At 63.1% G+C, this 27,681-nt stretch overlaps 3 protein-coding genes and 1 pseudogene across 7 annotated transcripts in view; 2 read left to right on the top strand and 2 right to left on the bottom strand.

Annotated features, from left to right (window-relative positions):
• MEGF6 (multiple EGF like domains 6) overlaps positions 1-977 on the bottom strand; it is a 68,099-nt gene extending 67,122 nt beyond the window's left edge. For all 3 annotated transcript variants that reach the window (XM_059691465.1, XM_059691468.1, XM_059691467.1), the window contains exon 1: positions 608-977. In XM_059691465.1, the coding sequence (XP_059547448.1) occupies positions 608-711 (104 nt within the window). In that variant the 5' untranslated portion in view covers positions 712-977. The remainder of the gene's footprint in view (positions 1-607) is intronic.
• Positions 978-3,986: 3,009 nt separating this feature from the next.
• LOC132229809 (large ribosomal subunit protein P2-like) lies at positions 3,987-4,383 on the top strand (annotated as a pseudogene).
• A 4,232-nt stretch (positions 4,384-8,615) lies between these two features.
• TPRG1L (tumor protein p63 regulated 1 like) lies at positions 8,616-11,961 on the top strand. Its single transcript, XM_059691505.1, has 5 exons — positions 8,616-8,892; positions 8,976-9,067; positions 9,140-9,316; positions 9,979-10,132; positions 10,761-11,961. Exons 1-5 carry the CDS (start codon positions 8,701-8,703, stop codon positions 10,953-10,955), a joined length of 810 nt encoding a protein of 269 aa, XP_059547488.1. The 5' UTR covers positions 8,616-8,700; the 3' UTR covers positions 10,956-11,961.
• Positions 11,962-12,380: 419 nt separating this feature from the next.
• WRAP73 (WD repeat containing, antisense to TP73) lies at positions 12,381-27,184 on the bottom strand. 3 transcript variants are annotated; one of them, XM_059691489.1, is made up of 12 exons: positions 27,044-27,184; positions 22,627-22,779; positions 21,722-21,838; positions 18,044-18,116; positions 16,774-16,877; positions 16,027-16,113; positions 15,666-15,800; positions 15,498-15,575; positions 14,554-14,638; positions 13,552-13,677; positions 12,903-13,094; positions 12,381-12,725 (listed from the first exon to the last, which is right to left on the bottom strand). In XM_059691489.1, exons 1-12 carry the CDS (start codon positions 27,110-27,112, stop codon positions 12,592-12,594), a joined length of 1,353 nt encoding a protein of 450 aa, XP_059547472.1. In that variant the 5' UTR covers positions 27,113-27,184; the 3' UTR covers positions 12,381-12,591. The 3 variants fall into 3 exon arrangements, with proteins under 3 accessions (XP_059547472.1, XP_059547473.1, XP_059547474.1); XM_059691490.1 differs by lacking the exon at positions 12,903-13,094; XM_059691491.1 differs by lacking the exons at positions 21,722-21,838; positions 22,627-22,779.
• Positions 27,185-27,681: the final 497 nt, after the last annotated feature.

The following is a 27,681-nucleotide window of genomic DNA, read 5'->3' as shown; positions in this document are numbered from 1 at the left end:
GCTGGGCAGCCCCCCCCCCCGCCCCCGCGGGAGCGAGCGCGGGGCTGGGGCGGACAGCGGGCTCCCCGCTTCCCTCCACCGAGGCAGCAGGACCGCCCAGCTGCGGAGAGCCCGCTGGCCCGCGCGGAGTCGGCTTTCAGGACTCAGTCGGCCCGCGGCTGCCCGACCCGCGCTTCCGGCCCCTCTGCTGGATTCCTGCGGGTCCCTCGGCCCCAGAGCGCACGTGCCTAACACACAACCCGAGTGTGTGCGGCCCGTCTGGGCGCAGCCCGCCCCGGCCCCCGCCCCGGGAGGCGGCTCTGGAAGGAAGTGAAGCTGGCGGCTTCCTCTGCCCCCTCCACGCCGGACCCCGCCTGGCCGGGACCGGGGCTCCCTCACCTCGGGGCATCCGCCTCCTTCGTGCAGCGTGCAGCCCCCTTCGCAGAGGGAAGGGAGGCGAGGGAGGGGGAGAGGCCGGGGAAGGGCCCCAGCCCGGAACCTCGTCTCCCCTCCCCTCCCCTCCCCTCCCCAGCTACGGCCAAGAGCCCACTGCTCAGGGCCCCCGGACAAAGCCGCCCAGGGCCCGGTCTCCGGGCGTCGCGCCCAGCACCCCCGTCCCCCCACTCACATGCTGGGCTGCAGGCGGAGCAGGGCGCCCCCGGGCACGACGGTGAGCAGCAGCGCCAGGGCCAGCGTGCGTCTGGCCGCCCTCGCCTCCGGAAAAGCAGGCATCGTGCCCGCGGCCCCGCGCCGTGTCCCTCCTCCGGGCCCAGCTCACGGACGGCCCCGGCGCGCCCTCCGAGCCGCCTCCTCGCGCGCCATGGCCCAGCGGGGCCGGGGGGACCAGGAGCGCGGCCGCAGGTGCCCGCGCCGGACCCGCGAGTCCGAGGTCGCTGCAGGTGCGGGGTTTGGGGTTCCACCCGCGCCCGGGGCAGCGGAGACCGCGCGCCAGGAGACACCCGGCGCAGTGAGCCCCGTGCGCGCCCAGCCCGCGCGGCCAGCCGGCCCGCCTTCGCCCCGCCCCCGGCTGGACCCCAGACCCGACCCCGCCCACAGCCGGTCCCACAGCCCCTTCCAGCCCCGCCCCCCGCCCACGGCCACGCCCCCAGCGCCCGGCCGCCGGGGCCCCGCCCCGCCCACAGCCGCGCCCACAGCCCCGCCCGGGTCCTCGCCAGCCCCTGGCCGGCCCGCGCAGTCCCTTCGAGCTCCCCGCGCTCCTCTGCCTCAAAGCGCCAGGTCCCGCGGGATCCAAGTGACCAACGCCCGTGGGGGCGCCCCTCACCCGGGCAAAGGCTGCTCTCCGCGGAACCCAGACCCCAGACTCCGTCCTCGGGGCAGCCCTCAGCCCTCCTGCCCTCCTAAGTCCCAGGGGGAACGGCCTTGGTTCTCCTGCCCCCGATGCTCCGTGCACCGTCACCCCGCGCACCCATCCCCTCCGTGGCCAGTGGCCTGGGGTGCTGGGCGCCTTGCTCCCCAGGAGGTGCAAGCAGGACTCTGTTGTGGTTCATTCTCCCCCGAGGACATTTTTCCATTGATTTTTAGAGAGAGTGGGAGAGGGAGAGAGAAACATCCATGTGAGAGACACATCCATAGGTAGTCTCCACCATGCACCTCGACCAGGGCAGGGGAACCTGCAACCCAGGTCCGTGCCCTTGACCAGAATCAAACCAGGACCCTTCAGTCCCCTGGCCGACGCTCTATCCATTGAGCCAAACCAGCTAGAGCTTTTTTTTTTTTTTAATATATTTTATTGATTTTTTACAGAGCGGAAGGGAGAGAGATAGTTAGAAACATCGATGAGAGAGAAGCATCGATCAGCTGCCTCCTGCACACTCCCTACTGGAGATGTGCCCGCAACCAAGGTACATGCCCTTGACCGGAATCGAACCTAGGACCTTTCAGTCCACAGGCCGATGCTCTATCCACTGAGCCAAACTGGTTATGGCTAGAGCGCTTTTTAAAAAATATTGTTTTATTGATTTCAGAGAGGAAGTGAGAAGGAGAAAGAAATAGAAACATCAATGATGAGAGAATCATTGATTGGCTGCCTCCTGCACGGCCCCTACTGGGGATCGCCCTGACATGAGCCCTGACCAGGAATCGAACCATGACCTCCTGGTTCATCATAGGTCATCGCTCTACCCCTGAGCCTCCTGCCGAGCCAGGACTCTTTGAAACCCCTTTGGGTTTGGAAATCACATGCTCCGGGGGGAGGCCAGGCATGCCCTGGGCCCTGGGGTGGGACAGTCCCCTCGGAAGGTTTTAGAGAGCAGAGTGGAGGGACACGCAGTCTGGTGGGTCCCGATGGGTGGCCAGGAGCTGGGCGCCCCATTAGTCACATGCAGTTGCATGGAGCCCGAGCCACCCCTTCCACACGCCCCCTCCGCCAGGCCCCGCACGGAGCGGGCACAGGGGCAGCCTCCCTCGCTGCCCAGCGGGCAGGGCGCTCCTCCCCCTCCACCCCAGGTGTCCACGTGACCTGCAGGCTCCAGAACCCCACCCTCATACGGACTGGAGCCCCGGGCTGGGCGGGGCTGAGGAGGGGGCCCCAGCTGTGCAGAGGCAGTGGAGGTACAGTGCCCCCCATATCTGAGCGCTCCTCACCGCGGGGGAGCTGTCAGGGAGCGGCTGTCACCTGCTGTACAGACAGGAGCCGGAGGTCAGGAGGGGACAACACTCCCAAGTCGCCATGTGGGGACTGAACACGGGTCTGGCCCTGGGGACCTTCACTCAACCCCCTACTCCGCTGCCTCTCACTCTAAGAGACTCACTAACGCCGTGGGGGAGGGGGCCTCTGTCGGCTCAGGCGGACAGTGGCTGGCAGCCGGATCTGACCTGGTGAGGGCTCTTCCCAGCTCTCAGACGGCAACCTTCTTGCTGTGCTCATGTGGAGGAGAGACGGACAGAGAGGCAGACACAGACAGACAGTGCCTGGGGTCTCTTCCTCCTCTTGCCTGGCCCCAGCCCTGGAGGGTCAGGCCTCACCCTGATGACCTCGTTTAACCTTAATCCCCCCCTTAAAGGCCCCGTCCCCAATACAGTCACGTTGGGATTCAGGGCTTCAACACGTGGATTTGGGGGGACACAGCTCCAGCCATAGATGTCACTGTCACTGAACCCCAGATGCAGGTCAGCATCCTGCTCGCTGATGCTCCAAGCGTGACCTCGTGTGACCGCCCTGCGGGGTCCCGCTCCTTGGCCCTGGCTGGGAGCGCAGGGCAGGGCCGGCCCACAGCGGGGCTCCAGGTGCACCCTCTGCTGGGCTTCCTGCCACCTCATCTTCCGAGAAACTGCCCGGAGGAAGCCTCAAGGGCCCTGCCTCAGCACCCGCCTGACCGGTGCACCCAGACGTGTGAGCCCCCTCCCCACCCCGCCCCTGCCAGAAGGCTTACCCCTCCCCTCCAGCGCTTAGATGGCACCAGGGAGACCCCCCATTGCACTTTCCCCAGAGACAGATGTCACATCACACCACACGTCTACGCGGCACAGGGCGCCCACCTTCCCTGAGTCGCCGTCCGTCTACGCGGTACAGGGCGCCCACCTTCCCTGAGTCGCCCATCCGTCTACACGGTACAGGGCGCCCACCTTCCCTGAGAGCCACCCATCATGCCCGTTTTCTCACTAAGGACAGTTTGTGGGCGTCGCACAGATTTTCCTGGTCTGCAGCCCAGGGGTAGGACGGTTGACAGTCCTTTGGGCGACGCGAACTCGTTTTGTTTATTCAGACCCATGGCTTTTCCCTCTGCAGTTGCTTAGAAATAAGCGCTTAGCCCACCGGCGTGGCTCAGTGGCTGAGCACTGACGTACGAACCAGTTACTAGGAGGTCACGGTTCAATTCCTGGTCAGAACACACACCCAGGTTTCTGGCTCAGTCTCTAGCAGGGGGCGTGCAGGAGGCCGCCGGTCGCTGATTCTCATCATTGATGTTTCTCTCTCTCCTTCTCCCTTCCTCCCTGAAATCAATACAAATATATTTTTAGCTTTTCCCCCTACCTGACGCCGCCAGATGCGCGACGTTGCCTCCTACCTGCCGGCCACCCTCGGGGGATGCCTCCCCCAGGACGAGGACAAGAAGATCCTGGACAGTGTGGGCATCGAGGCAGATGACGACCGACTCAACCAGACGATCAGCGAGCTGAGCGGGAAGAACATTGAAGATGTCACCGCCCAGGGTACTGGCAAGGGGGCCAGCGTTCCCCCCGGAGGGGCTGTGGCGGTCTGCCGCCCCGGGATCTGCAGCTCCTGCTGCTGGTTCTGCCCCAGCTGCAGCCGAGGAGAAGAAAGATGAGAAGCAGGAGGAGTCCGAGGAGTCGGATGATGACATGGGATTTGGCTTGTTTGATGAGAGTCTCGTTCCCCTGCAAATAAAATCCTTTTTACATATAAATAGATACTTTTTTTAAAATAAGCACTTCGCTTGGGAAAATGATGAATGTTTTTCTCTTTGTTGCCTTTCGCACGCACCCATCTCACGCGGGACTCACCCTGCTGTGTGCTCCGGTGGCTCCAGTGCCCCCCGCCGGGCAGCCGCTGTGACAACGGGACAAATGGCTTAGCACCGTCTGTGGGTATTTCCGCTGATTCTCGCTCCGCCCCGCGTGGTTTCTCGGTGGCCCTGCACCGCGATGAGAGGGTGCGCCCGCCGCTCGGGAAGCTGGCGGAGGACAGGCTGGATGGCACCAGGGAGCACCCCCCGTTGCACCACTTTCCCCGCAGATCACGCCGCTCCTTCTCGCCCGTCATGCGTCCAAGTGGACACTGGAGTCCCTGTGTGTGCTTCCTTCAAAGTTGCGCTGGACCTTTTGCTGCAATTGCGCTGAACACTCATTAATTCCTGAAGAAATGGCCTCTTCCCAAGAACCCAGCTTTGAGAAGTCCAGACTGGGGGCGGGAAGCTGCTCTGGGGCGCAGCCTGAGCCGGGGCACACGCCCCGGGTGTAGGATGGAGGAATGGAAGCCTCGGATCCCCACCTGCACCCCCCCCCGGCTTCCGTAGACCCCAGGCTTCAGACACCCTAGGAGTCAAGGCTGGGCTTGGGCGGGTGCTGGCCCACCTCAGGTCTCCAGCCCCAGCCCCAGCCCCAACCCCCAGCCAGGAAGCCGTTAGCCAAACCGTAGCAAGAGGTCCCATTCCACCTTGGGATTCGCTGACTCGACTTGTAAGAAACAGACATGGTTTCGTTTGCGGGGTGTGGGACACCAGGTAGAAGGGTGCAAGCGACTAACGGACACCTCATTTAAAATGGAGGTGAGGGGCCGGGAGAGTCGTCTCCCACCACCACTCTGTGCCAATTACACACCCGCAGGAGGAGAGACAACCTGCATTCCCAACAGGAAATGTCGCTGCTACCCAGCCGGAGGAAGATTTTCTCCTTGCCCAGCAACAAGCTCAGCCAATGAGAAGCATGGGCGCCTGAACTCTCAGGTTCCTGGAAAGCAGCCTCCCGCCTCCTCCTTCCCTGGAAAGGAGCATTCCTCCTCCCCTTTGCTTGCTGGGCTTGCCTATCGTTGTTGCTACAGTGTGCTTGGCCCGAATAGGAGTTCTCTGCTATTCCTGGGGGGAAAAAAACCACATTTTTGCAGGGAAAAATAACTGGCTGCGTCATTTTTATGGTCAACATTACGCTCCGCACTCAGGCCAGAGAGCCCTGAGCAGCAGGGCCACACGTGGAAGCCAGAAGTTCGCAGCGGCCTGGTCTGCTGCCGCCACACAGCTCCCTCCCCTGCCCCCTCGCCACCCTGTGGCCTGCCTGCCCTGGGCGGAAGGAGGCCCCTGGCCTGCCCGCTGCAGCGCCCAGGTGGCCACGCAGGGGTCACGGAGTCGGCGGTTTGGAGCTCACGCAGGCAGGCGTGCGGAGGGGATGTTTCCCTTCACATCTGCAAACCGCCGCCCCAGCGAGCGTGGAAGCATTTTTAAAAGACAGGGCTGTTCAGTGTTTCCCTCTCACCCTCGGGGAATGATAAAAATAGCCTGGGCCGGGGAAACCTATGTGTGTGTGGGGGGGGGGGGGGGGAGAACCACAGGCAGCGTGGCTGGTCGTTTCCAAAGCCTCCTGCTCCGCCCTGAGGTCCTGACCCCCCTCCACCCCCAGAGCGGAGAGGGGGTCCCACAGCGAGGTCAGCACAGCCCCTGCATCTGCCTGAGCTGAGCCGCGGGCCATGCTAACCTGGTCTCCTCTGGATTTTCCCTCCTGACCGAGAGCAGGCGAGTTAATTAACGAGGCGTTTCCAGGTCAGGGCCTCGCATGCAGAGCGGCCCCAGCGGCCGTCTGCTCTGTCCAGATAGCCAGGGAGCCTCCGCCAGCTTCCGCGGACGGCCCCACAGGAGGTGACCGCGTGGCCAGCACCGTCCTGGCTGAGACACAGCGGGGAGGGGACCTGGGCGCACCATCCAGCCCCTGTCCAACCTCAGCAGCAGCCCTGGCCTCGGAGCCCGCCCCCTGGTTCCTGGAGGAGGGAGGGGCTGCCTGCGATGCAGCTTCTCTGGAAGGTGAGCTCCGCCCGCAGACCCTGCACAGGAGTAACCTCCCGGCTGCACGTGAACCGCCAACCTGGGAGCCGCCGCCTGGCACCCGGGCACCCAGCTCCCCGAGCACCCGGCGCCCGGCGGCTCTGAGGTCTCACCTGGGGCTCCTGTGTGCCCCCCCCGCGCCCACGACCCGCTTCCATCAGAGACGGATGTCAGAGGCGGGACCCACCGACCCTGAGAAATGCGAACACCTGGAAGGAGGGAGAAGGCGCACACCTGCCGCTGAGACCTCATCCCGCTCTGAGGTTCGCCCAGCACCGGCCGGTGCTCCGCCCGCGGGGCGACGCTGCCACCTGCCGGCCGGCGTGGGAACAGCCTTTCAAAAGCCCCAGGAAAGAAGCACCAAAGACAGGTGGGCGCGGCTCCCGTGGTGTGGTTGGGCATCGTCCTGTGCACGGAGAGGGTGCTGGCTGGACTCCAGGTCAGGGCGCGTGCTGGGCCCCGGGGCGGGGCGAGGCCGTTTTCTTGGGTCAGAGGGCGCCATACTGGGGGTCACACTGCCGCACCTCTGCTGGGAGCAGAGACCTGTTTGCCGCACACCTGGCACTTCGAGGCTCAGCAACAGCGTGAAGAACAGTGGACGCTGAGATGGCGCTGCATGTGGGCCAGGCAGAGTGCTAAGCGCGTCATAGGCATGAACTCATGTAACCCTCCCAGCACCCGTTAGTAGAAACGAGTATTAACCCCATGCACCAGAAAAGGAAACTGAGGCACGGAGAGCTTGTGTCCAAGTCCATGGACAGAAGTGGAGCCGCCCGATGCAACCCAGGCAAGCAGGCTTCCGCAGGCACGTGCTCAGTGCCGTCACTGGTGGGTCCCTGGTTCTGCTCCGAGCCCCTCCGTCGTGAAAGGAGACTCAGGAGTGGGCCAGCGGGCACCGCCAGCCCCATCGGCTCCGAAGCCTGATCCTGGCCCGCCCTACAGGGACTGGCATGGCAGACTCAGCCAGACGCACACACCCGGTCCCAGGGCGGCAGCTCAGAGGGCTAGACCCACGCTGTTTCCTCTATCTGCGCCCTCGCTCAGCACTCTTTAAGGGCTTTTTTAGGAGGCAAAGTGCCAACAATATTTCAGTGTCGGTGGCATGCCAGTGCCCCGTCCGTCAGTGATGACATCCCACACAGGAGTGTGCGGCTGTCCAGGACCCGCGGTGGGGCGGGAGGCTCCAGGAGCAGACGGCTGGGAGGGCCCTCGAACTGTGCACGAACCCTCTGAGCATCCGAGTCCGCACAAACTTGAGGGCCTTTGCTAATGGGGGGAGCTGTGCCAGCCGCGCCTGGGCGGTCACCAGAACCACCGGCCGCGCCTTCAGCTGCAGCCCGCACACAGTGCCCACACCCCGGGCTGCGGTGGGAGCGAAGGACCAGGGCGGCGCGCAGAGTCCCCAAGGGCCAACCTTCGGAGGAAATGGTCCCGGCGCCTTTTCCTGACAAATAGGGCGCGCGCAGCCGGGACGCGCAGGGAGCAGGTCGTTGGATGAAAGAGCAGCGCGCGGAGCAGCGAGCCGTGTTGACAGTGTCCCGCGGAGGGTCTGGAAGCGGGTGTTGGATGGACGCGGGGCGATGGGGTAGGAGGGACGCTCGAGCGGCGGCAGCAGACGTCGCAGGGCAGCGGAGTGAGAGCCTCGGGTGCGGGCACAGCCCTCGGGGCGGGGCGGGGGCGGCGGAGTGAGCGACCCCTGGCGGAAGGTAGTGGCCATGCTCGTGTCTCCCCCGCCCACCCCCACCCACCCCCACCCCCACCCGCGGGAATGAATCCTCGTGCGCCCTGTGAGCATGACTTCGGCCGCGTCGGGCGGCTCCTCGGCGGAGGTCGTGGCCGGGTCCGGGGCGTCTGCCGCACGAGGGGGTCCGGTTACTGCGAAGGGGCGTGGGCCTCCGGTGCCCTCCCCGTCTCCTGGCAACTGGCCTTGACCCCGCCCCCCACTCGTAAACAGGAAGTTGGTGTGCGCTTCCTGCGCGCGAGGGGCGGGAGCGATTGTGAGCAGCGGCGGACGAACCAATCGCGGAAGACGAATGGCGAAGAGCCAATCGCGGGGACCAGGCGGGTCCGGAGCCGGAGGCGGGGCTTGTGAGGCGGAGCCAATCGCGGCGATCCGGAGGGCGGGGCGGGGCGGGCCGGCTGGCGGAGGGCCGACGGGTGGCGACGGCGTCCTGATCGGCCCTGGTCCGGGTGGGCGGCGGGCGCGGCGATGCTGCAGCTGCGAGACTCGGTGGACTCGGCGGGCACGAGCCCCACGGCGGTGCTGGCGGCCGGCGAGGAGGTCGGGCCGGGCGGCGCGGGCGGGGGGCGGCCGGACGCGCCGCTGCGGCAGACGCTGTGGCCGCTCAGTGTCCACGACCCCACGCGCCGCGCCCGCGTCAAGGAGTACTTCGTGTTCCGGGTGAGGCTGGGGCCGGCCGGGCCGGGGGCGGCGGGCGGGGGGCGGCCGGGCGGAGGGTGACCCCGCCCTGTGCCCGCGCGCAGCCCGGCACCATCGAGCAGGCGGTGGACGAGATCCGCGTGGTGGTGCGGCCGGTGGAGGACGGCGACATCCAGGGGGTGTGGCTGCTGACCGAGTAAGCGGGGCGCCGGGTGGGGCGGGCGGGGGCGCGCGGGCGCGGGGTGACCGTCGGGCGTGCCTGCCGCAGGGTCGATCACTGGAACAACGAGAAGGAGCGGCTGGTGCTCATCACCGACCAGTCGCTGCTCGTCTGCAAGTACGACTTCATCGCGTTGCAGTGCCAGCAGGTGGTGCGCATCGCCCTCCGCGCCGTGGACACCATCTCCTGCGGCCGGTTCCAGTTCCCCCCGAAATCGCTCAACAAGTAAGTGCTCAGCCGGGCCCAGCGCCAGGGCCTCGCCCCGCGCTTCTCTCACCAGCTGCAGAGCCCATATTCTCAGAGTAGACACCAGTGCGGCAGTAAGAGGAATTCTGGCACCAGAACCGCTGCTGGGCGTGTAGGCACGTGGATTCCACGTGCAGCGAAGGACACACCCGCGGGTCGGGTCGGGTCGGGTCTGCCCGCTTTTCCAAGGCAGCAGTAGCACGGCCTTAACCAGGAGCCGATCCTCATGCTGGAGGGAGTTTCCTAAAATATGAGCAACTAGGCAGGAGTGTGGGCCACCGAGTTACACACACTGTTTGAGCTCCGAAGGCGAGGGCTGGAGGGAGCTCGGGAAGCAGAGAGCTGCAGGCGTTAAGCAGGCGCCGCGCCAGGAGGTGTCAGCCCCTCCATGGAGTCCCATTGCCTGCTGCATCAGTCGTTAGCTTAACCCGAACACTGTGTCTCAGAAAGCAGGTAAAATTGCTTGAGTGCCCGGCCTGCGGGTGGGAAGCGGCCCTTCTCTCTGGAGGCTGCTTACTCCCGAGGCCACAGGCCTTGTCTTCAACCACAACCGGCTTCTTCACGTCACACCCATCACTGAGCCGCTGCCGGGGGCGGCCGTGGCCTGCTGGTGAAGTCGGATTGTTTCTCTCACCCCGCAGGCGAGAAGGCCTGGGCATTCGGATTCAGTGGGACAAGCAGAGCCGCCCCTCCTTCATACACAGGTGGAACCCCTGGTCCACCAGCGTGCCCTACACCACGTTCGTGGAACATCCGATGGCGGGTGCGGATGAGAAGACGGCCTCTCTGTGCCAAGTAAGAGCCCGAGGCTGCAGCCCCGCCCGGGGGTGGCGGGGTTCTAGGCCCGCACTGCCTGCTGTGGCGGCCACACTGGCTGTGAGCACTGAGTGGGTAGCAAGACAGAAACACGCTCTTATTTCTCAGTGGTGTTAGCCGACTTAGGGTTAAGCAGCCCCATGTGACTGGCAGCCACTGGTCATCCCCACTTCCTAAGGTAGCCCTTGTGGCCAAGATTGTCTTGGGAAAGGGCCAGAGAGCTATGGGGCAGGGCAGCTGACCAGCCTGTGGCAGCGCCAGGCAGTCTGTATGCTCATCACAGGAGGCGTGGCCAGTGGTGAGGGCAGTGCCGAGGCCTGGGCAGGTCACCCAGGCCTGCTTCCTGGCTTGGTGGTGGTGAGGGTTGGTAGCTCGCTGTGGCCAAGCCACTCAGGCCTGTGGAGAGCGAGGCTCCGGGTCCTGGCTGTCGCCCAGCACAGTGAGCCCAGCTGTGATCCGAGGCTTCCAGAGCCCACTGAGCAGGCAAGCAGCGGCCACAGGGAGGAGGGCTGGGCTGGGCTGGGCTGGTGCGGGCCAGGGGCCAGGGGCCAGGGGCGGCGGCTTCCTTCCATGGCTCACTCTGACCAGCTGTTTTCTCTCTTTCAAGTTGGAGAGCTTCAAGTCTCTGCTGATCCAGGCTGTCAAAAAAGCCCAGAAAGAGAGTCCTCTGCCGGGACAGGCCACCAGCGTGCTGGTCCTGGAGCAGCCGCTCCTCATCGAGACCTACGTGGGGCTGATGTCCTTCATCAACAACGAGGCCAAGCTGGGCTATTCCATGACCAGAGGCAAGATAGGCTTCTAGGGCTGCAGCGCCTCGGAGAACGGCTGGGTCGGCACAGGCCTGGGGCCAGCTCGCCCTGCGGGCCGGGTACTTCCCTGTAGGGGTGAGTGGGGTTACAACATAGTCACATGACTTGTATACTGGAGGTGGGTGTGGACACGTGGTCACCCGCTAGACAGGCACAGACTGCATGCAGCTGTCCCTGCTGGCCGCTGCCACCTCCGGGAGCTCCCTTTGGGCCTCTCCTTCCCCCGCCCCACCTGCCTGTTAATAAACGTGCTGTGGTTGCACTGGAGCGTCCGCTGGCCGAGCTGGGCAGTCGTCACCCCGGGGGCACCACACACCAGTGCCTGCGTCACAAGTGAGTTTACACTTGTGTCCAGCCGTGTATTCAGGCACATGATCCACGTTTTAAAGCTAAAGACAAAAGCCAGCAGCCTGGTGGGGTGAGCAGGGGGAAGCCTGCGTCAGCTCCGGGCGGGCGGGCGGGCAGCTGCTGTGTGAGCAGGTGTCGGATCTGAAGTTCACCGGCACCTCCTCGCCCAGAAGCTGCAGTCCCTGCAGGCCGCTCCTTGGTTCGATGCCCCCGAGCCGTCCGCCCGCCAGGACCGCTGCTGCGCTCTGGGTTTGTGTTGTCACACTCGTGTCTGAAAGGGAATCGCTTCGTTTGCTCTTAAAGAGAGCACTTTAACAAGGAACCGTGTTCTCAGGAAGCAGCGCCCACGCAGATACAGGCTTCGCCAGGGTCTCGCCTACCCACGCCTGGCCTCCCGCCCAGGGAGCACGTCTCCACGGGGACCACAGCCCGCCGCCCCACGCAGGTCCAGCTTGCGGCTTTGACGGGACATTTGTTGATAGGCTTGTTGCTACAGCACTAGCCGGCCGGTTCCCTCCTCACTTCCAGCCCTGGGGGGCTGGACTGGGGTGGACGGGACCTGGACGCAGTGCCTCTCGCTGGGCAGGCTGCCGACACGGCCCGGCCCCGAACCTCTGCTTTCCGTCTCGCAGTAAAGACATTGAGAATCGATTGGGTGTCGTTCCTTTTTTGAAGTTATCAAAACAAGCGCAACAACCGAGACGGTTCCTCTCGCGTGAGTGCATCTTGAAGCCCAAACTGCTTCTGTTCTCGTCCTGGGAGCCGCCCCTACTGGCAGGCAGTGAGGAGGGCTCTCAGGGCTCCTCCCCTGGTGGCCTGTCAGACACACCTGGACCAGCTGCCGACCGTGTGTTCAGGGCCACGGCTGGGGTGGAAACTCCCCACGGGACCCACTCAGCAGGTAGGACTGACCTTGATCACCACTTCGTGCACCCAGAGCCCACCGTCTGCCTGAGACTCGGTGACAGGAGCTCGGAGCCAGCACGTGTCTGTCTGGGGGGAACCGGCTGCTGGGGACTCAGTGCTGCTCCCTAAGACACTGAACCCAGAAAACCCGTGACCAAACCCTCCAAGAAAAGCAGCGTCAGCCTTTTTATGAATTAGCAAACATTTAAATGACAAAATTGCAGCTTTACACTTTACATATTTACAAGAGCGCCTCGCTGTAGGGAAACAAACGCAAGCTGTCTCCACAGACCACGGTTGGAGCTGCCCCGAGCCCACTCCCCACAGCTCTGCGTGTCTGCGTGTCTGCGTCCCTTCCCACAGCTGCCACATGTCCTACGTGTGGTCGCCCAGCTGCCCGAGGGCCCCGTCCTCCGTCTCCAGGAAGCACAGGCAGAAGTGGTCCTTGCTGAGCAGGGCCAGCGAGTCCCCGGTGACAGGCCAGCACAGCGAGAGCACCTGGAAGTCCCCTGGAGGAGGACACGTGGCCGAGGGTTAGAGCGGGAGGCCAGGTCCCAGGGAGAGCAGCCCAGAGCCTGTGGTACAGGGACGGGGCAGTGACCCAGCTGGAGCCCAAAACAAACTGCCGCAACCCGGTTGGGCCTCTCTCCAGAGCTCAGAGCCTCGGGCCCCCGGAGCCTGCTCACCTTCCCCGGGCACCTGCACAGACACGCAGCCCGCCGGCGACCACAGGTACACCTTGCTGCCTCCCGAGCAGATGGCCAGCCGGGGCTGCCGCGGGTCCCACTGGAAGGAGCGCACGGGGCCCAGCTGCTCCAGCACCACAAACAGCCGCAGCTTCTGCATGTCCCAGACCCACACGGCGTTCGGGACGTTGTCTGAGGGGAGACAGACAGTCCCCGGTCAAACCTGCCCCCAGCTGCCTGCTTCAGCCCCGCCCGGGCTTGCCATGGGCCCTGACGCAGCGGATGTGGGGCCCTGACGCAGCGGATGTGGGGCCCTGGGGGGAGGGGGACCTCGTGCTCCCAGGTCTGTAGGGGCCACCCGTCACTCCGAGGCTCACCGGCCACACGGGCATGTTCTGGTGTTTTAAGAATGACTTTTAACATGTAAAAGCCCTTCTCACAGGAAGAGGCCAGGGCTGTCGTGGGCCTGGGTCCCTGTTCACCAAGGACGGGGCGTGTGCAGGGAGGCACGGGGCAGAGGGGCCAGGGAGGACCCGCGTTTCAGGAGCACGTGGGGAGGATGCGCAGGCGGGCCTGTCAGCTGACGCCCTTTCAAACAGCTGGTGTCCCGGCCCCATAGGGCACAGCACAGCGTGGGCGCAGCGCTCACCGTTCCTCGTGGCCAGGAAGTAGCTGTCGGGACTGAAGGCCAGTGCGCCGACGCCGATCTTCGGGTTTGCTCGGTCGGCAGCGGGCTTCAGCGTCTGCAGGGACACTGGCACCGCGGCGATCTCATCTAGAACACGACACCCGTCTCAGCACGGCGCACGCACCCTGGAGACGCCGCATGGCCGCGATCCTGCCCGACACAGGCAGAGCCTGACCCCGACTGCTTGGTTTAGACAGAGGAAGAGGTTACACGACCTTGAAAGCATCAGGCAGAACCTGACGGACAGAAGGGCCCGCGGGACATGGGCGTGAGGTCCGTGGGGAGCACCTCCCGAGCGGTCCTGGCATTTCCTGCTCCTCCCAGTCCCAGCACCTCGGCTCACAGCCCGCTGCTGCCCACCCTCGACAGCCTCGCTCTAGACTTCTCAGATGAGAAAAGGCGTGTGGGACGCAGAAGGTTTGGGGAAGTGACAATACGCTGTGCTATTTTAGGTTCATGTCAATTCAGGGTCACCCGCTGTGACAAACGTCCCCGTGGGGGTACCGAGAATGTGGGGGTGGGGGAAACCTGTGCCTCCCCTAAGAGCTTCTAAAAATCATCGAAAGGAAAGAGCAAGACCAGACCAGAAGCGCGAGATGCCGACGTGAGCAGCGCGCTGGGTGCCCGGCCGCCCGTGAGCGCCCGCCGCGCCCGGGGCTGCGTTCTGGGCTCCAGGTAAAGCCTGTCTGATGCCAGGTCACAGGAGCCCCAGGCCGCAGCCAGGACACGGATCAGCCCGCCAGCCCTTCCCACTGCCGCTCCCAACCCTCAGCCCTCAGCCCCTCCAGGGAGTTCCACTCCGATTGAAGCAAGGCCCTCGGGCGTCAAATGGGACTCCAGGGCTGACAGTCCGTCAACAAAAGCCACGCCCCCTGGGGAAGGAGCCCCGGCCGCCGGGACAGGAGGAAGGACCTCTGACGAGGACGGCACAGGGAGCCCGTCCACAAACAAGGAAAGGCTCACACTTGCTCTCGGCGGCCCTGGGTGGCGGGCAGGCGGGCCGGCCCAGCGCCCCCCGCGGGCTCTTCTCCGCTTCCTTGTACACCACCTGCAAGACAGGGACGGCGGTCCTGCCGCTGCGGGTGCAGGACACGGGGCACTGCTCCCTGCTGGGGTTCGGTGTGGCCCCGAAAGCCCCCTAAGGACAAAGGTCTGATGGGGGCAGCCCCGTATCCACTCGGCCAGTTAGCAAACGTGAGCAGCTCCCTGGGGAGTGACAGGCTCGGAGTGAGGGACCGTGTGACCTGGCTGACAGGCAGCGGTGAGTACCCCGACTTACGTCCCCGAGGCCTGGGGACAGCTGACTGCCTGACACACAGACACCCCAGCCACCAGCACAGCCAGGCTCCCTCCCGTCTTCACTGAACCTCCCGGCTCCGGGGCCGCCTGACCTCACACTGTCCCTGCAGCCCCCGCAGCTCAGGTCGTCACACACATGCCCGCTTACTGAGGTCCCCACCTGTAGGCAAGGAACTCCCCAGACCAGGATCTGTGTCCCCACTGCCCCTCGCCCCCCATCACCTTCCCACCTCAGTCTCGCCCCGCTGCCTGGCACACTCCTCCCCATCCTGCACCACGTCCCAGGCGTCTGCCCCGTCCCTCGGTGGCAGCGTCCCCACCCACCCTGGGAGACACCAGACCAGCTCTCCCAGCCTCGCCCTCCACCGGGCAGGGCTCGACGGCTCTGCGTGGCAGGCAGGAGGCCGGACAGTGCAGAAGCAGATCAGAGATGAGCCATTTAGGGGGATCCAGGGCAAGGACACTGCCTGGCGCCCCGTGGGAGTGTGGGTAGGAATAGGCCCTGGCAGCGAGTCTGGCTGTCCCGGTCCCCTGGCCGCAGGATGGAGCCCTGCATCGCAGCATCACCGCCTCCCAGCGCCGCTCCCATGGAGACAGGCGCTGCTTACCACTCGTGGGTCACTGATGGCCGCGGGGTGCCCAAACTCGGTGAGCATCTTCCAGGTCACGTGATTGAGGATGCGCACCTGAGGGAGGGCCACGCGTGAGAAGCACTGCGTGGGGACACCCGCCACCCGGGCCGTCCTGGGACTCCCTACGGCGGGCGCCGTGCCCACCTTCCCGTCGTAGCTGCCGACCGCCAGGAACTGACTGCTGGGGCTCCAGGCCACCGACTTGATGCCCAGGGACCACTCGTACGCGCAGTACGTGGCCAGCAGCCGGCCGTCCAGGGAGTAGAGCAGGACCTTGTACTGCAGGAGAGAGGGCGCCGTTAGCTGAGCGCCCACTAAGCCGGGCGAGCACAAGTGCAGACGGGAGGCGAGGAGGAGCGGGGCCAGACTCCGCCCATGGCACAGGGACCCGGGCGGTAGCTGGGGGAGGTGGTCGCTAGACAGCGGTGAGGTTTGAGGACGGGATCGGCTGTCAACGGCGCCGCAGCCGAGGAAGCGAGGATGAACGCGGCCAAGCACCTCCCACCTCCAGGCAGGTGTCCCACGCCGCCAGCACACAGCCGTTGGGCGCCCACTCGATGCCGGCGAGGTCCTGGGTGTCCGTGTCAAAGTGCTGCCACGGGAAGGGGAGAGGCAGGTTACGTCGGGGCGGACGTGGGCTTGTACAGCCGATGTTGCTGATGCGTCCCCTGTGCACTTTCCTTAGACAGAAATGGGTGGAAGGCTGCCACGTGTCCTTCCCGGTCGTCATGCGCCTGAGTGTCCGGAGGTTCGGGGGCGCAGCCTGGCCGCCCGGCAGGCACTGCCGGCTTTGGGGGCGGCTCCCACCTGTGCGCGCTCTCCCGGCCTGCTCCTCACCTGGCAGCGGGCTGCTGAGCCCTCCCTGAGCTCTGACAGCGTTCCAGAGGGTTCTGTGCCCAGCCTGCCTCTCTCCCACCTGCAGCCGGGGGCACCTCCGAGCCCCGGGCCCTGGGGAGTCCGAGTCGGGTTCAAGTCCACACTCCACCTGACGAGGCGCCACATGCCATGGACGGGCCGGAAGGGGAAGGGCTCCCGTTGGCCGGCAATCCCTCAGCGCACCCCAGCCCGCACCATCCCACCACGGCTCACACGCTTCACCTGTGGGTGCTCCGTGGAGTCGCAGGTAGCACCCGCCCTCGGAGATGGGAGTCCCGTTTCCCACAGGTCCCGCGGGGCCCGAGACCCTGAGGACAGGCGCACCCGCTCCCTGCCACGCGGCGAGGACAACGGTCCCCGCAGGAGGAGTGCTCACCCGCAGCAGCTGCCAGTCGCTGCAGACGAAGATGCTGACGTAGTCCTTGCAGTCCCGCCTCTCGGCCAAGGCCAGGTAGCGGCCGTCCCGGGAAAAGGTGATTCCTGCCAGCCAGAGGAACGGGCGGAATCAAGGCCCGACGGAAGGCAGGCCAGGGTGGTTTAAGGAAGAAGGGGCAGGGCCCAGGCAGACACGGCGACGCGGGGGCGAGGGCAGTGCGGTCCGGCTCCTGCGGGCGCGCACCTGCTGGGAGCCCGTGAAGAGGAGGCAGCCTGTCTGAGGACCCGGTGGCTGCACACGCAGCCCGGGCTGTCCTGGCGTCAGGACACAGACCACAGGGCTCTCAGCCGTCGGGATCAGCCTGTCCCTACGCTTCCATTGTTACTTCTGAACCTAATTCCTTGGAAGGAGCTTCGAGATAAGCCGCTGGAAATGTTACCCCGCATTTCCTGTCGGAACGAGCGGACAACGCCCAGGTCACACTTCCTGCGGCCTGAGTCGGAGGGTCGTGTCCACGCGGGAAATGCTCACGCGGCCTCGGGAGACACCCGCTTTCAAACCAGAAGTAAATGTCAAATGTACCACCGCCCCTCATCCAAACGCAAGCTCCAAACTGCCGAGGCCACAGAGCAAAGGGGGGAACCACTCAATATGCAAGGCCTCCCCGCTGGCCGCATGGAGGACGCGTCACTGTAGCTGCATTGAGCAGGATGCCCACCCAGCCTCGTGGCCCACCCACCTCAGCGCGGGTGCGTCTGCCCCGCCCTCCCCATGGCCAGGGGACACTGCCCCTCAGCCCTCCTCTGGCATGTCCAGATGGGGCAGGTCACCATGTCCCTGGACAGAGACCACAGACTGAGTCAACAGAAGACTGAGATTCAAGGTTCAGAATTCGAAGCATGAAGTGGGGCCCCTCAGCCAGGGAAGGGACGGCCACGGAACGCCTCACCTTTGATGCCCTTACACAGGCCTCCTCAGCCCCTGGGGCATTTGAAGGGGTCCTGGTCTTTGGAGGAGCGGGAAATATTCATTCACGGATGGACATTCGGAGGTGGACAGTCTTTAGAACAACCCGAGGGGAAGATGAGATAACCGGGGGGCCCGGGGGTGTAACATGACCCGAGGGTGGGGGGCTCGAGCAGACAGAGAGGCTGGGGGCCGACACACTGACGGCGGAGGCACTGCAGCCTGTGGCTGAAATTTCCCGATAAAAAGAGCAAAGGACCCAAAGCAGCGCCCGAGGCCTGGACCCCGTGGTCTGCGCACTCACCCTGCTGACAGGCCTTCGGGTACTTGATGTACGAGACGGACTTTGTGCACAAGGACCAGACCGTGATCCGCAGCTGTCGGGGAGGGGGAGGAGCACACGTTACACTTCCAGAGAGAGCGTCCGAGCCCTGGGGGAGGTGGCACTGAGCCGAGCCAGGCTGCAGAGGGAAGGGTCTCGGGGCAGGGCTGGCCCTGGCCCTCGGTGGGCACCACGCTCACCTCCCACGGCCCTACAGCCACCCTCTCCACTGTTTTCACTTTGCAGCAATGCCATCTGAGTGACAGAGAGTGAAATGAATAATGCACTAATGTCGATGTTCATGCAGGGCAGGTCGGTGCTGCGTGGCGGCTGGCATATTGTTACGCACATCGCTGGTCTGAGGAGCAGCGTCCTGTGGGGAAGCACGCGGGACGCGGGCCTCCTCGCTCCATGGAGTCGGCCTGGCTGCTCCTGGCGCCTGGGACGCTGGAGCGGTGGCCCAGCTCCAGGCAGGAGGCTGTGTCCTGAAACGCTGACCCGCTGCTTCTGCCCAGGGTCCTAGAGAACCACTGAGGCAGCCCGTCCACGTCCCTGCCCTCCCTCACCGGCAGGCGCAGAAGGACCGAGAACCTGGGGGGGGGGGCGGGGGGGGCAGGCCCCTGTGCTTAGGAGGACGACCTTGGGTTGGGATGAGAGCCGTGGCCTTTCACTCAAACCAGCACATCTGCATCCGACACTGAGGCTCTCAGCCCCCCTCCACCGCGCCCATCCCCTCTGGAGCCTGAGAGCAGCCGCCCCAACCCACACGGCTCCACTTCTCTGTGGAAAGGCTCTCCCTGCCCTCCCGTCTGTGAGAGCTGAGCCGCAGCTGCAGCCCCTGCCAGGTGTGTGGGGAGGAGCCCCCAGCTGGGCCGGTCCGTGGTGAACAGAGACCCGACTCCACAAACCACAAAAGAAAAAGGACCGTGTGCCTGGCCGGTGTGGCTCAGTGGTTGAGCATCGACCTGTGAACCAGGAGATTGTGGTTTGATTCCCATGGGGCACCTGCCCAGGTTGCGGGCTCGATCCCCAGTGGGGGGCGTACAGCAGGCAGCCGGTCTATGATTCTCTCATTGATGTTTCCAACCACATGACCCTGAGGCACATGTGTAAACTGTGTTTGTGAGTGCGTGTGAGTGCGTGTACCTGTGAGTGCACGAGCGAGTGTGTGCGTGTGTGAGTGCGCTTGTGTGCAAGTGCGTGTGTACGAGTGTGAGTGCGTGTGAGTGCGTGTGTGTGTGAGTGCGTGTGTGTGCGTGAGCGTGCGTGTGTCTAAAAACCAGACGGGAAAGCACCACCTCACCAACAGGCAGAGAAGTGGAAACCAAAGCCCAAGGGCAGCCCAGCAGCCGCACGGGGCGGGGATCGCTCTGCGCCTCCCACCGCCAGGCCGCCCACAGGCCCATCCTGGAGGACGGCTCATACCGGCCCAGGAGACACAGCAGACTCCCGCTGCGTGGGTCCCAACACCTCAAATGCTCGGCAAAGGTCGGACGGCAAGTGAAGTGGGGGGTTTCCCACAAGGAATGCAGGGACCAGCCATGCCTTCCACATGGGGGCGTCTCAGAAACATGCAGCAGGGGGAGCGAGGACCTTGGACAGAGGACAAAGTCAGGCAAACGGACCTGAACAGGTGCAAACCCACAGTGCAGTGTCGACACACACACACATACACAACCACACGTGTGGGCACACAGATACATACACAACCACACGTATGGGCACATAGGTACACACACTCACAACCACACATATGGGCGCGCGCGCGCGCGCACACACACACACACACACACACACAACCAACCACATGTATGAACATACAGCCACACACATGGACACAGATGCACACATTCAACCACACATATGGGTGCATGGATACACACACACAACCGCATGCATGGGCACACAGATGTACACTCACATACAACCACACGTGTGGGCACACAGATACACACACGCCCCTCAAGGAGCGCGAGGACTGAGTCACAAGACATGCAGCAGCCGGGAGCACTGGCTGGGGGGCGCCGGCTCGGGGCCTGCCTTCCAGCCCAGACCTGACGGAGCGAATGGCTCCTGTGTCCCTGCTCACGGAGGCCGGTCCGAGGGCCAAAGCCCTCCTTCACGCTGCCCTGAGGAGGGGCCGCCACCTGCCGCTGGAGGGAATCCCGGCCCAGGGAGCCGAGTGCGAGGACTGTGCCCGCGGCGGCACGAAGAGCTCCAGGGATCACGTCTGAAACCGGAGACGAGCACCTCTAACGTGTCAGCGTGTCCGGGGCCGAGACCGGGAGCCGTGCTTCCCGCCTCACCCCGCGGCCCGTGTGGCTGGCGAGTCAGTAACAACAGGGAGGAGCAGAGCGAAGGCCACTCTGACAGCAGGTCGTCCCGGCAGCTTCGCCAGGACGCTGCGGGTGAGCTCCCCCGGGAGCCGCGGTCCCGCCCTGCAGGTGGCTGGGCGGAGGGACGGGACGGGGACACGGACGCCTGCCCGGTAAAGCTGGTGATGCCGGGAAGGTACCCGCTTGTCAGTCACGGCTGGGAGCAGGTCACTGGCCAGACTGGGCGCGGCGACTGAGGGCACGGAACCTGGGACATTAACCCGAGCAGAGGCGTTCGCTCCCTCGGCTCCTGGCGTGTCAAGCCGGCCTCCTGGAGGCCGGGCTCCCTCGCTCCACTCCTGGCATCTCCCCACGCGGCTCACGGTCATGTGGACCCCACGCTGCGCTGAGGGACTGCAGCCGCTCATGCCTGGACCGGCTGTGACACGGGGCAGAAGGGGGACCCTGGCCTGGCCTGCAGCTACACTTCCCCTGGGACTGGAGCCGGACTTTGGACTTATTTCTGCACAAATAAAAACCACTCACCTCCATGCGAGTCTCAGAAAACTCTGTTCCTCGAGGTATCGTAAGGACCCCCCCAGCACCCAGTGGGGAAGAGGCTCCCCGATTTCTGACATCACAGCAGCAGGCCCCAGGTCCCAGGGTCTGACTGACAAATCCCGAAGCCAGAGTGGCCTGAAGCAGCTCCTCACAGCTGGACAGAGGATCTGCCCAGAGGGGCCCTTGAAAAAGCCAAGTGAACCCCGAGGTTGGCTGGGAATCGGTGTGCCCGCCCCACGTGCGTGCTGTCAGCTTGGCCGAGCCTGGAGCCGGCGCCACGCCGCCCGCAGCCCTGCCCGCCGACCGCACTCGGGGTCAGGCCCACATGCCGGGGCCTAAGGCGCCTCAGAAAAGCGCAGGAGCGGGATCTGCGCACCTTTCTGTCTCCAAAATGCACACAGACCCCGGGCACCCGGCACAGGCCGTGCCCTCACCGGACCCTCCTGGGAGGGAGGCCCCGCTGAGCGCTCTCATTTACCCAGCCCCAGCCCCGCCGGGCAGAACCCAGGTCAGACACCCCCTCGGAAAGACGTAAATCAGTTTGTACTGATGCACATTCTCTATTGTGAAGTCCCAGGAACTGTTTAAAGCCTTAAAATGTGACTTAGGGTTTACTTTTTAAAAATGTGTTCATTTTCCTTTAAAACTGGGCAAGAAGATTAAATATCACCTCTTGGGGGCTTGCTGTGCTCGGACGACTGACATAAATAACCCCCAAAGCCCCCGAGGGAGTTCAGGACCCATGTCCCAGCGCGCTGTGCGGGGCAGGGGCGGGGCCGCTCACGTGGAACTCCGTGGTGTTGAGGATGTGGCGCCCGTCGGGGCTCCAGCAGGAGGCCACCAGCCCCGCGGAGCCCTCGTCGATCCTGCAGTGCCACTCGGGCTGCTCCAGCGACCACACCTGGCCCAGGAGAGACGCGGATCACAAACCACCCAGGGCAGCACTGACCTAACACCACTGCGGTCCAGGCACGGGAAGCTGCCCCCCCCTCTCTACGCTGGGCCGGCGGGCACACCGCCAGTCCCCACCCTTCTGGGGGTGAAGGGAGGGGTCATTAATGCCGCACTGGCCAAGCTCCCAAACAGAGCCTCGTCTCAGGGCTTCCCAAATGCCCACGCCCAGCTGCCCGCCCTGGTCTGCACGCTCTGCCTGCGGCCCAACGGCTATTCGGTTCCAGGTGAGGAACATTTACCTGCAGGGAGGGGCGGGGCGGGGTGGCGAAGTCAATGGGAAACCAGCAAACAAAGGGGACATCTGCAGTACTTTCAACAATAAAGGTAAATCTTCGCCGAAACCGGTTTGGCTCAGTGGATAGAGCGTCGGCCTGCGGACTGGAAGGTCCCAGGTTCGATTCCAGTCAAGGGCATGTACCTTGGTTGTGGGCACATCCCCGGTGGGAGATGTGCAGGAGGCAGCTGATCGATGTTTCTCTCTCATCGATGTTTCTAACTCTCTATCTCTCTCCCTTCCTCTCTGTAAAAAATCAATAAAATATATTTTTAAAAAAAAACAAACAATAAAGGTAAATCTTCAACAACAAAAAGCACGCTGAAGTGTCTCCCATTTGGAAGGACCTGAACTGAGAGAACTACCAGTTTTCACAGGGAGCGGCTTTGAGGGGCCTTTTTCTCAAGCCAGAAGGGCAGAGGGCAGCGAGGGGTCTGCAGGGCTCACCGGGGATGGCGTACCTGCACCAGCCCCCGCTTGTACATGGCGCACAGGATGAAGAGGGAGTCGGCCGACCACTCCACGTGCTGGATCTGGTCCAGGCAGCTGTACAGCTGGAGGATCTGAAGGCTGCCCACCTCCCGGACCACCAGGCGGTACTGCACACAGGAGGCCTACACACGGGAAAGAGGCGCTGACGTCCTGCTGGGGGGGGGGGGGGGGGGAGCGTTCCCCAGGGGCGCCCTCGTGGGGAAACCTGCGGCCTCTCTCCTCTCTGACATGTTTTCTATCTAGAAGGTTCCAGGTTTACCACCAAGTACACGGCCCATTCTGAAAATGAGTCAATAAGAAGATAGAGTTGAAATATACAAACCAGATGTTAAAACCATTACATTTCAGCATAAAGTATTATTTTAACACTCTCTACTGAAGTAATTATCTGCTCCTTTCCTATTTCTTTTATAATATGTACTAGAGGCCCGGTGCACAAAAATTTGTGCACTGGGGGGGGGGGTGGAGGGGGGCATCCCTCAGCCCGGCCTGTGCCCTCTCGCAGTCTGGGACCCCTCGGGAGATAACGACCTGCTGGCTTAGGCCTGCTCCCCGGTGGCAGAGGGCAGGCCTAATCCCTAGGTGCAGCCCCTGGTCGGGCTCAGAGCAGGGCTGATTGGGGAGTTGGGGCGCCGCCCCGTCATGCACGGAGCAGGGCAGATTGGGAGGTTGGAATGCCACCCTCAGTCACGCTCAGGGTAGGGCCGACTGGGGGGTTGGGGCACCGCCCCCTGTCACACTCAAGGCAGGGTCGATGGGGAGGTTGCGGTACCACCCTGTCACGCACAGAGCAGGGCCAATCAGGGGGTTGGGGCGCTGCCCCCTGTCACGCACAGAGCAGGGCCCATTAGGGGGTTGGGGAGCTCCACCCTGTCACGCACAGAGCAGAGCCGGTCAGGGGGCTGGGAAGCCGCCACTGTCACACTCAGGGCAGGGCCGATGGGGAGGTTATGGCTCTACCCCATCACACACAGAGCAGGGCCCGTGGGGGGTGGGGGGGAGGATTGGGGCACTGCACCCTGTCACACACAGAGATGCAGTGCGATCAGGGGGTTGGGGAGCTCCCCGCTATCACGCACAGAGCAGGGCTGATCAGGGGGTTGGGGCGCCTTCCCCTGTCAGGAACAGAGCAGGGCCGATCGGGAGGTTGTGGCCCCACCCCCTGTCACACACAGAGCCACAGGGCGATCAGGGGGTTTGGGCGCTGCCCCCTGTCATGCCGATCCCGGTGCCTGGAGGCCTCACGGCTCCGCTGATCCCGGTGCCGGGAGGCATATTACCCTTTTACTATATAGAATAGAGGCCTGGTGCATGGGTGGGGGCTGGCTGGTTTGCCCTGAAGGGTGTCCTGGATCAGGGTAGGGGTCCCCACTGGGGTGCCTGGCCAGCCTGGGTGAGGGGATGATGGCTGTTTGCAGCTGGTCACATACGCTTCAGGGTGGGGGTCCCCACTGGGGTGCCTGGCCAGTCTGGGTGAGGGGCTGAGGGCTGTTTTCAGGCTGGGACTGAAGCTCCCAACTGCTCCTTTTTTTCTTTTTTATTCTGGGCCAGCTTTAGCTCTGGCTCCAGCTCTGAGGCCTCTGCTGCTGAAAGAAGGTATCTGGTTTGTTTAGGTTCTATAATCGAAACAATGTATAACTCCAGCTCTGAGATCCCAGCTCACTGAAAGCTGGTTTCTGGGGTTTTGTTTAGCTTCTATATTTGTTAGAATGTTTCTTAAACTGCAGGCTCAGAGGCCGGCAAGGCAGGCAGGGAAGGTTGGAGTCCTCCGTCACTGAAGCAAGCAAGCCTCATGTTAGTTTCAAGCTGCCTGGCTGCCGACCGCCATCTTGGCTTGCAGTTAATTTGCATATCTCACTGATTGGCCAATGGGAAGGGTAGCGGTCGTACGCCAATTACCATGCTTCTCTTTTATTAGATAGGATTTTTTTTAATTGATTTCAGAGAGGAAGGGCGCGGGAGGGAAAGGAACATCAATGATGACAGAGGATCAGGGGTCGGCTGCCTCCTGCACGCTCCACACTGGGGATCAAGCCCAACAGGAACTATCCCCTGTCTGCTCCCAGGTCCTGGCGGTGCTCCTGGGACCCTTGTAGCTCCCTGGGTGACAGGGGCCTCTTCTGTTCTACCAGGGGACTCGAGGGAGGTGGCCTCCTGGATGACCCCTGAATGAGGGCTGGTCACAAGAGAGACCAGGTCATCAGAAGTTTGGAATTTCCACCCCATTCCCCATTCCCTGGGGAGGGAGAAGGGCTGCAAACAGAGTGAAGGACAGATCAGACCTGCGGGAGAGCCTCCGGGTGGGAGAACACATCACACAGGGAGGGTGGCACCCGATCCACCGGGACAGAGCTCCCGCACCGGGCCCCTCCCACCACGCCCTAAGCCTTCCTCAGCGGGCTGGTCACCCGTGTCCGTTACCACAGCCTTTAAGGAGCTGGTGAGGAAGCCAGTGTTTCCCCAAGTCCTGTGAGCTGCTTCAGCGAATGCATCGACCCCGAGGAAGGGCTGGTGGGAACCTCCCACTGCAGCCGAGTCAGACAGAAGCTGTGGGTCACCTGGGCACCTGCTACCCACGCCTGGTGTCTGTCCCGCGGGACTGAGCCCTTCACCTTAGGACTGAGGCTGCCTCCGGGGAGAAAGGGCAGAACTGAGTTAAGCGGCAGGACGGCCAGGCCAGCGGGTGCCAAGGAAGTGCTTGGTGGGGGGAAGCCCACACGTGTGGGGACCAGAAACAACGGGAGGTGGGTGGTCGTGGTGATAGTAAGGAGGGCACTTGCTCCTGGTACTGACTATAAAACTGCGTGTGTCAGTATTGCTTCCTGAAAGATACAGTCTCTATGTCATGTTAGCATCCGTATCTAAGCAAATGCTTTCTGTTTGAGTATACTTTGCTGACTGTAGAGGACATGACAGTGTAAAGGTCAGGAACCCATTTCTAATTGCTAATTACTTCCTTTTTGTACTTATCAAGGCCAAACTAGATACTGGTTTGTGTTTTATGAACATCCATTAAGAAAAAAAAGCCACAAGCGTTTTCCGTAAAAAAGGGAGGAGGAGCCCTAGCTGGCTTCGCTCAGTGGATAGAGTGTGGGCCTGCGGACTCAAGGGTCCCAGGTTCAATTCTGGCCAAGGGTACCTGCCTGGGTTTCAGGCTCGATCTCCAGTAGGGGGCGTGCAGGAGGCAGCTGATCCATGATTCTCTCTCATCGTTGATGTTTCTCTCTCTCTTCCTCTCTCTTCATGTCGCTCTGAAATCAATAAAAATATATATTTAAAAATAAAAAGGGAGGAGGAGGGCTATTGCAGATTAGAACAAATCTGTGTCACAGTGCTAACTTTTTCACACTGTAGCTTTGAATACTGTGTCAGTTACAATGAATTCCCTAGGAGGTGGAATATTTGGACCAACTCTTGGAAAAAATAGTATTAAATCTGTTGCAAGATATTAAAAATGGCACCCCCCGATTCTGAGGTCACACCCTGGTCTTACTGGCATCTTTCAAAACCTGAGCTGCTGGGGCGCACAAGAGGCTTGGTTGGGAAGTGGTAGGGAGGACATTCCCGTAAAAGGGAGTGTGTGGAAGGCACCGGCCCTGTGCATCGGAATTCCGACTCAGGGGAGACTTGGGGGAGTGTCGAAGGCGACACCCCTATCCTTGACCTTTCCAACAAGTCTGTGCACCTGCAGACCCGTGCAGGCCCCTGGGAGTTTCCTGGAACCTTATGCTTAACCCCTGATGCCCTCGCCTAGGGGACAATGTAGACATCGTGCCCTCCCGAGATCACTCGCCCTGCTGATGGAACTAAAGGTAGGAATTCCAGGGAAGGCCTAACAGGCAGGCGATGGAGGGAGGCAGCTCTGGCCACTAGAGCCAGGGCCCTGAGGCCTCTCCTGCACGGTCCGACTGTGCCTGAGTGATCTGTTCCCCCGTCCGCCGGGGGCTGCTGGTCGCCCGGCCCCAGGCTTCATGCACGGGGCGGCTCACCGCTCTGCAGCCCTGGGAGGACCGGCTCCCGGCCCAGCGGTGCGGACACGGAACGCTAGTTAGCGGCACCAGCAAAGAGGGCTGGGAAGGGTGTCACAGCAGCTGCCCCTGCCCCCTTCACAGAAGACCGATTGTGTGCTTGCTTTTTTTGTGGCAAAATAACCACCAGCAGCCGCTGTCTCCTGTGTGTACAGAAAGCGCTGCTTCCATCCGCCCGCGGCAGGTGGAAACCCAGGTGCGGGAGGCGGCACCTGTCCGGGTCCCGTGCCCAAGGCTACTGCCCAGGCCACCCGTCTGGGTCCCCTGCCCGCATTACGCCCCTGCCGACCGCCTCCGCTCCCCTATCCGGGGTCCCCACGGAGGGCCCGACCTCGGCCCTGGCCCTGCGGCCGCTCACCAGGTACTTGCCGTCCGGGGAGAACTTGCAGAGCTGGTTGGAGAGCTTGAACACCTCGGAGAAGTTCATGGCGAAGCCGCCTGCCGCGGGACCCCGCGCTGCAGAGCACTCGGAGTCGCCGCAACCGCCAGCCCGCGCCCGGAAGTGACGGAGAGCGGGAAGCGCGCCACAGCCTATCAGGGCCCGGGAACCCGCGGGGCATTGTGGGGCTTGTAGTTCGCTCTCCGGGCGCCTCCTCGCTTCTAGCGACCGGGGATTCCCGCGGTGCCTCCCTCCAGCCGGGGCTGCCAAATGAAACGCAGGACACGCACTTCCATTTGAATTACAGATAAACAACGAATCGTTTTTAGTAAAAATATGTCCCCCAATACTGCATGGGACGCATACTAAAAAATTACCCGCTTATCTGAAATTTACATTTAACTGGCCGGCCTATGTTCTGTGTATTTATATTTGTATTTATATTTATGCGCAAATATATTTACATAAAACATGTATTTGTATGCTAATATATAATATAATAGTGTATGTACATACGTTTTGTACATGGTGCATAAACTTTCGTTTTCTTTGTTTTTTTTCTGTTTGTGGCTTAATCAGGCTCCCTGCCTGCAGCGAGTCCCCCACCCCCCACTCCC

This window comes from Myotis daubentonii, chromosome 3, assembly GCF_963259705.1.
Source record: "Myotis daubentonii chromosome 3, mMyoDau2.1, whole genome shotgun sequence".
NCBI classification, from domain to species: Eukaryota; Metazoa; Chordata; class Mammalia; order Chiroptera; family Vespertilionidae; genus Myotis; species Myotis daubentonii.
Note: the sequence above shows the minus strand (reverse complement) of the source record. Positions and strands in the feature narration are given on the sequence as shown.